This window comes from Gekko japonicus, unplaced genomic scaffold, assembly GCF_001447785.1.
Source record: "Gekko japonicus isolate JY-2015 unplaced genomic scaffold, Gekko_japonicus_V1.1 scaffold38, whole genome shotgun sequence".
NCBI classification, from domain to species: domain Eukaryota; kingdom Metazoa; phylum Chordata; class Lepidosauria; order Squamata; family Gekkonidae; genus Gekko; species Gekko japonicus.
In genome coordinates, this window is record NW_015170276.1 from 748,325 (window position 1) to 760,987 (window position 12,663).

Genomic DNA, 12,663 nt, shown 5'->3' on the forward strand with positions numbered 1-12,663 from the left:
TGTGATCCAAGTTATGCTGGGCAGGATCATCTGCAGGAGGACGAGAGAGAGATGCTGAAGGCCTCGACCTGCAGGGCGATCTTGATCTATGAGCAGAGTGGGATGAATATCGGAATAGCTCGCCGGAGTCAGCCATGGCAAGGATGGTGGATAAGCCCCACACAGATACTTCATCTGTTATTAATCCCAAGACAGAGGTGGTGGCGGGGGTAAGAAGACTCACGGGGATCGACTTCTGGACTGTGGACATCTTGAAGACAAAGCGGCAGCATGTCTTTGAGAGGAGCCCGCGTAATCTCGGTTGTCGATATCGACAGATTGACTGTGCAGACGTGGAGGGTGACGCTCTGCGTCGCATGAAGCATATCGGTGCCAACGTGGATCGATGTTGTGAGCTTCCAATACCATCGACGATGGGGAAGGAGATGGAGAAGGCTCTGCATCCATTTGATGACTTAGGAGCTCTACCGTTTCGATGTCGGAGTAAGGACGCTCCATTTGGTGGACAGGGGAGTCCAAGACATGGATGGTCGGTATCGGTGGAGGGACTTGGGCCTCCTGTATCGATACAGTCATTGGAGCGGAAGGCACTTTAGGGGCATCACCCAGTGCAGCCACCGCTACTTCCCCCTTCTTTGCCGCCTTAAGGGGTTTGGAAGAGCCCTTCTTTGCGAACTTTTGCTCCTTACTTGGCCTGGACTTCTTTTTCACCGGCGTGGAAGCGGAGGATTGCGCCTTCAATGCTGGAGGCTTCGGTGTCGGTTGGCCGATATCGGAGGCAGGCCTCGATGCTGGAGCCGTTGATGTCGATGGTTTCTTGGCGTCCATCGCTGAGAAAGGATGTAGACCCGATTCTAGCAGGGCCACTTTAAGGCGCGCAGCTCGGTTTTTTTGGGTCTGGTTTGAAAAGCGAGCACAGTGGTGACAGGATTTGGGTCGATGAGACTCTCCGAGACGAAGTATGCAAAGGGTATGACGGTCAGGAGGAGCAAGTTTACTACTGCAAGCCTTGCACATATTAAAAAAGCCCCACTTCTTCTCCATAAAAACCAAAACGAAGAAGAAAGAAGGGGGGGGTAGCCCGAAGGCCCGACTGAGGTAAAGCAGCAACCTCCCCCTCAGCAGAAAATAAAAAGATTTTTTTTAAGTTTTTTGAAAGAACAACGAAGTAAAGGAATAAACTGAGGAAAAAATCCAAAGAGCCGTGAGGCAAAAAGCCAAAACACGAAAACCGATCAGACCGACGAAGAAAAAGGTCTTTCCAATGCGGCGGTAAGAAAGGAACTGGCGGGATGTCTGCGCCCTCCCCTCTGGGCATGCGCGGTGGGGTTCCTGCGCATGCCCGAGGTCTGGGCGCAAAAATCCGTTAAAAGAGCTTGCTACAATGCCGATCGATCCAGCGCGTGCGCACTAGATCCCATGGGTGTGAAGCACAGAGACCACGTCGAAGATTAAAACATACCTTCTCTAAAAGCAAATTTTGAAAGAAATGAATAGTGAAGTGTACTGATAAAGTAAAATTTAGCAGAAGAAACTATACTATGTATGAAATATGAAACTATTTCAAATAAATGATAGAAGAACTATAACACCATCACATCCATGGCAGTAAAAAGGATATTAACCCAACAAATATGTTTAATAAAAGAAACACATTAGTAACTCACCAATAATTTTTAGACACCCATCTGCATGAAATTCCCCAATGTCTCCAGTGTAGAGCCACCTCTGTCCATTCTCATCTACCATAAAATCAGCTTTGGTTCGTTCTTCATTTTTGTAGTAGCCCATTGTCACATTTTGGCCTCCAATAAGAATCTCACCTCTGGGATATGGTTTATCAGTGTTAAAGTATCCACCTACAACATTTTCATAAAGTGAAAATGTTAACAGAAGTTCAAGTACAGAAAAAGGACATTCCAAAATACAGCATGCAATACAAATTTTCCTCTGGAATGGCTAACCACAATGAATATACAGAGGATAACTTCATTGGCTACATTTAGGAAGGCATACAAGACAGTTCTATCTCAGAGGGCATTTGGAGGAGGGTGAACTGTCTAGCTATAAGTTTCTAAATCTGTTTTTTATGCATTTTCTTTATCTGCTAATAGACTTTTATGGTTTGTGTCCTTGTATCTTGTAGTTGCACTGTTAATTGCTGTGAGACAAAGGAAAGAAGGCAGGATATAAATCTGATAGGTAAATAAAAATATATATACTTGCTATGGTCACAATTGCCCAATGCACTGAGCATGTGCAGAAGCATTCTTCTGCATTCTTCTGCATATGATTGAACTCTGTACACAGATAAGAAAATGATGTGCAAGGGGTTCCTATACACATTCTCTGAAGGAACTCTGTACACACATAAGAAGATGATACACAAGAGTTCCTAGTGCTACGGCTTTGTATCTAGCAGCTGAAACTATGTGTATACTTCCCAATATTTGATTGGGAACTGTATATGCAGCAGGTACAGATGGCTGATTCTGTTAGGTATGGTAGCAGACTGACAGAGCCATTGCACAAATAGAATTGCACCCTTCTAACCCCGCTGACTTCAATGAATTTAAAAGGGTATAATTCATCTTAGGACTGCACTGTCAAAATACAATCCTAAACAAAGTTATACCCTTCTAAGCCCATCTAACACACCAACTGTAAACCTGGAGAAAAATTAAAATACACCAATTGGCATACATATGCCTTTAGGAATGAAGTAATATCCATATTTTTCCACCTAACACCAAAGGCTTAGATGGGTTACAGCAGAAGCTTCTCATTTAATACTTCTGATCACTCTGTAGAAGTTCTTAAAAGACAAAGTACAAATGCATTAAGGAGCCATCCTAAGCAAGTCGTTCGTGGGGAGGGTAGGATATAAATCCAATAAATAAATAAATACTCAAATCTAAGTCCCATTTTATCTTAGGAAAGAGTTTTTAGGATTGCAGCCTTTGAGAGCAAGTGGTTCACTTTGGAAGGAACGTTTGTAGACAGTAGCCTACTTTATCACATGAGGCCATCTCACACATATAATAACATAACAACAAAATGTAGCATTTTCCAATAGGGAAATTATTTTTCCCAGCAAAGAGATTGGGGCTTGCTATGGACCTGAGAATCCTAGTTAAACAAGATTTGAACTCAGCTCTCCCCCATTTAAAGCTGGCATTACTCAGTGGATTGTACAGCTCTCAGGCTTTTAGTGCCATTGCTCAAGTTTTCTACAATTATTTAATTAACAATGACTCACAGAATTTCCATCACTAAGACAAAACAGTAAACACTACTTAGCTTTGGACTTTAATAATTTGCTTCCACAATGCTAGATTCATCAAACACTGCAAGCCTTCTTGCATGTTCCCTTATTAATATTTGTTTACCTAGAAAATCTAAAGTGTGTATCATAATTTAAGAGGGAAGCAATTATACAGTGAGTGGAGAAATAATCCAAATGGCTTAAAATAGTACAAATATGAGTATCTAAATATAATTAATCATCTTTCAGTTTCTTGGAACAGAGTTTTTAATCAAAGCTCCTATGCACAACATAACAGAAAAAATAATTTATTTAAAACTGCAAAGTAATGAAAAAACCCACACCAGTGAAAAAATGAAATAATATATCTTCTTTCTTAAAGATCTCCAGACATATATTATTCATTCTTATTAACTGGGAAACTCATACGTATTACTTACACAGAGGAGAAGCGGTATCTGGCTGTTGCAGAAAAATTAAGAAGGAATTTTGTGGCATTAAGAACCTTTTATTCCAGCACAAATGTTTGTGGACTAATCTATGCTGCCAACTTTTAAATTATCTGGACGTTTACCTCCTGTTGTATATGCATGACATAAGCCTCTACATATACTTTGGAGAAAACATTTCCTGAGTAGTGATTTGAGCACAGATAGAACTGCTCATCAGAGGCCAGAAAAGATCATCACAATTGTGCCCTAATACCAAAAGAAATTGGAGTGAAATAAACAGTGCTGAAAAAGCTGAAAACAAATTAAAAAAAAACAACAACCCTAAATTCAACAAAAATGCCAAACCTGAAGTTACAATTTTACCTCAGAGGTCTAAATTTGCTTGCTGGGCTTTATTACCTGGTTCAGAGGATGTCAGCCATCAGCTACAGTATAGTCAAATATCAAATACTGACAAATATGTAATAATTTTATTGCACTTTTATGCTCAGGACAGTGTGGCGGCACTGTTGTTGTTAGATCTGTCGGCCGCGTTTGACACGGTCGACCACCAGTTGCTAGCCCACCACATCGCTGACGTGGGGATTCAGGGGCTTGCCCTTCAATGGTTTGCCTCTTTTCTCCAAGGTCGGGGACAATGGGTGGCGATAGGGGATCAGCACTCCCAGAGGTGGCCTCTTGAATGTGGGGTGCCTCGGGGGCGGTGCTGTCCTTGATGTTGTTTAACATCTACATGCACCACCTTACCCAGATTGCCCGGAGTTGTGGGCTTGGGTGTCATCAATATGCAGATGACACCCAGCTCTATCTGATGCTGGGCGGCCGGTCGGACTCCACCTCGGATGACCTTCATCGGGCGTTACATGGCTAGTTGGCTCAGGCTGAGTTGGCTGAAACTAAACCCGGCAAAGATGGAGGTCCTTGGCCTGAGTCAGATCGGTTCGGGGTTGGGGTTCCCTCTCCCAACCTTCGACAGGGCGCCTTTGGTGCCAGCGTCGGAGGTTAGGAGCTTGGGTGTGCTCCTGGACTCCTCAACGATGGAAGCCCAGGTGGCAGCCACTGCCAAGTCGGCCTTTTACCATCTTCGGCTGGTGCAGCAGTTGGTTCCTTTCCTCAGCCGTGATGACCTGGCCACAGTGATCCAGGCGATGGTCACCTCGAGGCTAGACTACTGTAACGCTCTCTACATGGGGCTGACTTTGGCGCAAATTCGGAAGCTGCAGCTAGTACGGAATGCTGCAGCCAGGCTGCTGATGGGTCTCACTAGAAGGGATCACATCCGGCCTGTGCTGAAGCGCTGCACTGGCTGCAAATGGCGTCCCAGATTCACTTCAAAGTGCTGGTTTTAACCTTTAAAGCCCTATATGGCCAGGGTCCAGCTTACCTCAGGGATCGCCTCTCCCCGCATGTTCCCCCAAGGGCACTACGGTCGGGGAATCAAAATCTCCTAGATATTCCAGGCCCCAGGAACATCAAACTGGCTGCCACTAGGGCCAGGGTGTTTTCGGTGGCGGCTCCGACCTGGTGGAACAAGCTCCCAGAGGAGATCTGGGCCCTGCAGGACCTGGTGCAGTTCCGCAGGGCCTGTAAAATGGAGCTCTTCTGCCAGGCTTTCGAGTAGGAGCCGCCGCCACTACTATTCCACCACCGCCTTCTTCTTTATCTCCGCACTTTGACCATTGGTTGAGCAAGCATTATCAGGGGTGTGACACGTTCCTGGCAGTGCTACTGGGATGTATATTGCTGTTCTGTTGTGTTGGTATGAATAATTCTGGAATCCCATCTTGAATTCAAGTAATTTTGGAGCACTGTATTTTTAATTGAATTGTACATATTGTATTTTATATTGTTATACTGTTGTACTGTTTTAACTTGGCATCTATGCCTCTTGTGAGCAGCCCTGAGCCGCCCTGAGCCTTCGGGGAGGACGGGATATAAATTCAAAGATAAAAATAAATAAATAAATAAATAAATAAAATAATTGGAACCTCTCTATATAATTTTTGAAAAATCTTGGAGGATGAGCTTCCAGGGGATTAGAAAAAGTCTAATATTGAACTTATTTTTAAGAATGGGAAAAAAGATGATCCAGAAAATTATCAGCCAATTGTCAATTCCAGGAAAGATTTTAGAACAGATTATTAATGGATCTGTGAACATTTCAAGAGATATAGTGTGATTGTTAAATCTCAGCACAGCTTTCTTAGGAATAAGTTGTGTCAGACCAATCTGATATCTTTTTCCCAATAAGAGTTACTAGTATGGTGGATGAGGGGAACGCTGTGGATGTGGTCTATTTGCATTTCAGTAAACCCTTGGTTATGGTGTCCCATGATGTTCTTGTTGAGAAATTGGTGAGATATGGACTAGACAATTAATGTTGGGTGGATGAAGGCCTCGTTGGTAGATTGTATCCAAAAGGCGATAGTTCATGGTTCCCCATCAACCTGTCGTAGCAGTCAGACCCCTCCTCTCACCGAGAAGCAGTTTATAACTAGAAAACCATAAACACCCTTCCTAAAATATTATCCCAGATATCATAAATGCAATACACTGCCTGGCCCAAAATGACACAAAATGGATGTCAGCCAGAGACAAATCTGGACATGTAGTTTAGAAGTGTGTGAGCAAGAGTGGCTGGCTAGCTAATGACCTCCTCCCCACCCTAGAGGGATGCATAATTTAGGACAAGGGGTCTCCCAAGACAGATTGCCTCACCTTGGACTAATCTGCAAATGTCCAGCCTTACTCCCCCTCGCTCATTTACCCTAATTAAGCAACACATAACATGATTCACAAAACCTGGTAGCTTTTCCCATCCGGTACTAACAGGGTCATCAAGTGCCATTCACATCTATAGTTCACCTCAGGAAAACCCATCAAGCATTTCCCAAATAACTGTCCACCTCTGAACAAACCATCAAGTTATTGTTTGGAGGCCAATATGTCAGCTTGCCACAGGAAGCATTTTGCCCTATAAAGCATGGCATCCTGCTCTATAGCAGTGTGTGTGTGTGTGTGTGTGTGTGTGTGTGTGTGAGAGAGAGAGAGAGAGAGAGAGAGTCCTGGGACCCATACATGCACCCCCGAACTGTTTGGGCCTTCTCCTCTTCTCTATGAAATGCTGGTCATTTTGCTGCTGCTTCCGCGGACCTCTTTTGTCTAGACTGGTAAGTATAGCCTTGCTCAAAATTGCCTTCTCCCCTCTCCTCCCTGATTTCCTCTTAGCTAACCTTGTATGTATTTTCAGTGTGTTTATATACGTGTTTTATCCTGCTTTAATAAAACCTTTCCTGCTGGCCTAGTTTATTTCAAGAGTTTTCTTCAGGAAAAATCCCCATAAACATTGGTGGAGAATCCCAGTTACCTCCTCTTGCTTTTTCTTCTTTTAAACTAATTTCCCCCAATTAATTAGGAGACTGCCTCTTTGGATAACACCTGCAGGGAGGTGACAACTGCTGTCCCTCAGGGTTCTGTTTTGGATTCAGTGTTGTTTAACAGCTTTATAAATTATTTAGATGAGGAAGTTCAGGATGTTCTTAGCATGTCTGCAGATTATACTAAACTCGGTGGGGTAGTTAATACCTTGAAGAACAGAAATAAGATGCAGCTGGACTTGGACAGTATGGAGGATTGAGCCCAAGCAAATAAAATGAAGATTAATAAGTACAAATGTAAAGTGTTGCACTTGGGTAATAAAAACCATTTATATAAATGCTGGATGGGTGAAACCTGTCTGAGTAGTACTACCTATGAAAATGACTTGGAAGTTTAGTGGACCAGAAGCTTAATATAATCCAGCAATGTGAAGCAATAAAAAAAGGCTAATACAATTTTAGGCTGCATTAGCAGAAGAGTAGTGTCAAGGTCATGTAAGGTATTGGTGCCCCTGTAGACTGCCTTGGTTAGACCTCAACTGGCATACTGTGTTCAGTTTTGGACACCAGTTTAGGAAGGATGTCAGTAAACTGGAAGGAGTCCAGCATAGGGCAACAAAGCTTAGAGACCATATTCTATGAGAAAAGCTTGAAGGAGTTGGGAATCTCTATGTTGGAGAAGAGATGCTTGTGAGATGATATGATAGCCACCTTCCAATACCTAAAGGGATGCCATGCAAAGGAGGGGGGGGGGAGAGATATAGGTTTTTAGTCATGTTGGATAACAGGCCTCAGACTCATATAAACTACAGCAAAGCAGGTTTCATCTAAATTTGAGGGAAATGTTCCTGATGGTGAAGTGTGTTGACACTGGAACAGTCTCCCTTGTGAGGTGGTAGAGTTTTCATTGTTGGAAGTTTTTAAGTACCATTTGGATATTATATCTGTACTTGCTGCATTGGCATGGGGGTTGAACTAGATGACCCTAGTAGTCCCTTCCAACTTGGAGAGTAAATAAATTAAACAAATAGGAGCTTTAAGAGGGGCTAAGAAGAGTGAAAGCATCCTATTCAGTTACCCACATGCAGCTCACTTCCTACAGCACAAGAATCCTTATCTTCTGGCTGCCTACATCCAACAGCTGAATGCCCATCAGAGAGCACAAAGGTCTCCACAGGTCAGATTGATATAGCCTAATGAGAGAACAGCTCTCCAGCCTACTCAGCTCTTGATAAGATTGGTGTGTTAATGGTTTATTTGAGCTGGCTGAACTTGGAGTTTGAAGGGCTGCTGTTTCAATGTATCTGTTGATAATGAACAGATCACAGAATTTGGGCTTGGTTCAGCAACCAGTGCTTTGTATCATCCACCCTAGCTACTGATCCTTCCCCTAGGTCCTCTGGCAGAGGAGTGATCTTTTCTCCTTTAATATTATTATTATTATTTATTCGATTTATTAATCATCCAATCCCAGCTATGCCAGGCTCCGGACAATGTACAGGAGAGGCATAATGTTGTAAAACAAAATACAAATTTAAAAATCAATACAGTTAATAAGAAATAAAACCAGAATAGAAGAAGAAGAAGAGATTGGGATTTATACCCCACCCTTCACCACCCAAAGGTGTCTCAGAGTGGCTTACAAACTCCTTTCCCTTCCCCTTCCCACAACAGACAGACACCCTGTGAGGTGGGTGGGGCTGAGAGAGCTCTTGACAGAAACTGCTCTTTTTCAAGAACAGCTCTTATCAGAACTATGGCTTGCCCAAGGTCATCCAGCCAGGTGCAAGTGGAGGAGTGGGGAATCAAACCCGGTTCTTCCGTGCACTTAACCACTACACCAAAATCTCAGATGGCAATTTACGGTTTTCTGTTCCCTTTCTGGACTACCTGGCTATACGGTGGGAGGGCATATGAACTTAAACAAAATATATAGAGGGAGGAGAGGGGAAGGGTGCCAGCCAGTGTAACCAACCGTGGCTGTCCTCAGCTCCTTTCAAAGAGCTGTGGGACCAGAAGGACTGGCTTCAGACAGCTTACATGCCAAGGCTTGGTTTGAGGTCAAAGTGAGTAAGAAGCATATCCTTCGGTCCCCAAAATCCCTGTCATGCTTCCTAGTTCAAGTAAAGAGATGGCTGAGAAAGCAACCTGAGGCTGAAGGCTGGACAGAGGAAGGTTAAGGGAACAAAGCCTTCCTCTTTGCCCTGTGGGTCCACACTTTTTCACTTTATTTCTAAGGTATCCGTCCTTGTAATTACCTCACATACATTAGAATAAGGCTATGAAGCTTGGTCTACACATACAGAAGAATTAAGTGAAATCCTGAAGTGGCAAAATAGGCTATACCTCTCCATACTGTAGGTAGGGTGGGGGTCACAATGCTCCCCATTGTAAAAATTCCCTACAAACAAAAAAAAGTTCACCCTACCTGCACCACCAGGCCCTTCACACGCTTTCCTAGTTCTCTGCATATTGGAAATTATTAACATTGGTGAACTTTAAAAGTGCAATCCCTTATCAGCACTCTGAAGCAATACAGACCATCCTACCACTTCAGTACTCTGCCACTTCATTCTGCTTCACATACAAATCAGGCCCAAGACTCCTTAGAAACACAGTAAAATAACCTCCCTCTTTAAAATGCCAGCAGAGTACCTAGAACTACATATTCTTACGATACCCATGAGTACTTATGAATTTATTGAAGAGGAATAAAATAAAGTATGTGCAGACAACTGTCTTCAGTAAACCTTCTGTAAAATTTAGGTGTTACAATCAATGCTCCCTCCAAGCTGTGAAGTCCTGTGAGCAAAAATCCTACTTTGTGAGCGACTGGCATTAAAGTCGTGAGGGAGCGATTTGGCTACTGCATACATTAGTTTGCTCTGGAGCCCTCCTTCCTGAACTAAGACAAAAATCTGTGAGCTGGAGGCTAAAAAACGGTGAGCAAGCTCACGGTAGCTCAGCTTAGAGGGAACACTGGTTATAATACAGTAGAAGGGGATCCAATATATCCCTAGTAATTTCACTTGAGGGAAAAAACCTCCAGTATGATTTCTATGAAAATTTCTGTAACAAGATTTAGCATTTCTATTGCACATTTCAAGTCTTCTGAACTGCTTCACACTCTTCAGGAGCCACAGGAAGCTATTTCATAATTGAGAGATAAGTTCTTTGAATATATTATTCCCTCACTGTGGCTTGGCAAAGAAAAGAGAGCCACCATTCAGAGTTGGAGGCCAGCAGATCTCTCTTTTCCCTGTTACCCACCTCAAATTTTCCTTCCATAGCAAATGGATTTTAAAATTCAGAATTGGTATTTGAAGTAATAGCAGGAAAAGCGCTTTCTAAAAAGTACATCTGAACACAGGCAGCAGTTGTGCTTAAGAGAGTCAGATTAGTATCTGGAAGACCCAGGTTTGAATCTCAGCTTGTGCCACAGAACCTCACTGTGAGACCTTGGGCCAGTCACACACACTTAGCCTAATTTACCTCATGGGGTTGTTGTGAGGATAAAATGGAGGACAGGAGAATGATGTAAGCCGCTTTGGGTGCCCACTGGGGAGAAAGGCAGAATGTGAATAAATTAAATAATAATAAATAACACAGGCAACCCTCTCATGATGCAGAAAAAAGGGTCTTGGGATGAGAGTTAAACTCATTATTTAAAAACACACACAAACACACCCCTTTTAAAGTTTGTACTGAATGGAAGAGAATGGTCTTCTCACATTTATTAAGGTTATTATGGACAACGAAAACCTCCCTACCTTCTTCCCAGTTCATTAGTTTGATTTCACAGCACACCAAGGGAGCGCCCACTCTGCCTGTTGTATAGTCCCAAACTGAAATTGAAAGACAATGAAGTTAAGAAAGATCAGGGGCTTGTTGTAGTTTTCTTACATGTGGAGGTGCAGAGTCTGTGGGTAATGGAGCTCAGTTTGTGGAGAAACTTGCTCTCTGAAACTTTTTCTCCAGGGAGGTGAGCTGATGCCTGACTAGATTCAACAGACTAGCAAATCTTGGGTGATGAAGTGCTTTGTCTGCCATTTAAAAATCTTAAGAGCCAATACTGCTCTACAGTAGCTTAAGGAATTGAACTAGTCTGGCATTTTAAATGCAGTCTTAATTTTTAAAAATATTAATTTATTTAATTTTGTAAGCTATAGCAGAAAGGGGTGAGCAATGTAGGATACCAATGCAAAAATCAACTATAAAAAATGCCACAAACTGAATGTCAAACTGCTTTCGAAACTACCATGAATACTAAAATTCATAGTAGTTTCGAAAGCAGTTTGACATTCAGTATCTGGGCCTGCTTGTTTGAGGGAAAACTAAGCTTGAGATAAAGTGAAGTTCTTAGGATTCTGACCAGAATGCTTTGTGGGTGATTTAAAAACACATTTTTTATTCAAATTGCCATCTGCAATTGAAATTATTTAACACATATATGAATAAAAAAGAGAAGCTATGATTTCTGAGTATTTCCTTCCCCTATTTCACACTTGACCTTGTTCAAAAATTGGACTCATGCAATCACTTGCCATTACCACCACATAAAAGGTCAATTCATAGTAATCTGCAGAAAAGGTACAAGGTAATTTATGTTACCTCCAAGAGGTTCCCTTGCAGAGAATCAGAAAAGTAACAGTTTCAGACTGAACAGTAATCCAAAATACTTTCTTTAGAACAAGTAGTACCAATCTTACTGTTCCGTCTCAGTATTTAAAAATACAACCACCCTCAACCACCCCTCATTTTCGGATATACGGAACTATATTAGTTACTATGAATCCCAAAGGCCCCAACCCACTGCACACTAATTGGCATTCCATTCAACACTTTCTACTAACTTTCTGTTATTGTTCCAGCCCCAGAGGATTCTGTTAGGCCATAGCCCTGTCCCACAGGGCAGCAAAAGCAGATGTTCATAAATCGTTGTGTTGTTGCAGAAAGCGGAGCTCCTCCACACAACAAGACCCGAATTTTCCCACCAAGCAGCATTCGGACTTTCCGGAAAATAAGGCTAACAAGATAAAAAGGCACAGTATGTTTTTACTTAACAAGGGAAAACAAAGACCTTGCATAGCTTGCACCATCCAATTACAAAACCTCTTCCAATTTTTTTAATCAAACTGTTTCTTAGCACTAATGGGGGGGGGGGATAAAGAGTTGTTCAGAAAGACAAGAGTGTTACTCTTGCTCTGCATTCCAGCTAATTAGTAACTTTTAATGGAGACTTTTCATCTAGCAAATTTGGGGTGAAGGCATAGTCCTCCATACCAATCACAGGCTGCCTTGCTCTCACTTGCTATGCCACTGCTGGCTAGCACAAGCTTCTTTCCAAACATTTATTTATTTAGTATATTTATATTTTCCTTCCACTATTGGGAAGTACACAGGATTCCCAGGAAGCCTCCATCCAGACAATGACTAGACCCATACCAGCTAAGATTCATCAAGGCTAGGGTATCATAACCCTCCCAATCTGACCTTGGCACCAATACCTGCCACCATGTTAGCCACTTCCCAGTCAGCCAATCTCCTTTCCAAATCCCTTGCCTCTTAA

At 42.5% G+C, this 12,663-nt stretch overlaps 1 protein-coding gene across 2 annotated transcripts in view; it reads right to left on the reverse strand.

Annotated features, from left to right (window-relative positions):
* Window positions 1-12,663, reverse strand: part of ACSL3 (acyl-CoA synthetase long-chain family member 3) — a 98,708-nt gene that overhangs the window by 15,983 nt on the left and 70,062 nt on the right. For both annotated transcript variants that reach the window (XM_015417640.1, XM_015417639.1), the window contains 3 exons: window positions 11,948-12,120; window positions 10,865-10,939; window positions 1,668-1,859 (listed from right to left, as the gene is read on the reverse strand). In XM_015417640.1, coding sequence (XP_015273126.1) covers window positions 1,668-1,859; window positions 10,865-10,939; window positions 11,948-12,120 — 440 coding nt within the window. The remainder of the gene's footprint in view (window positions 1-1,667; window positions 1,860-10,864; window positions 10,940-11,947; window positions 12,121-12,663) is intronic.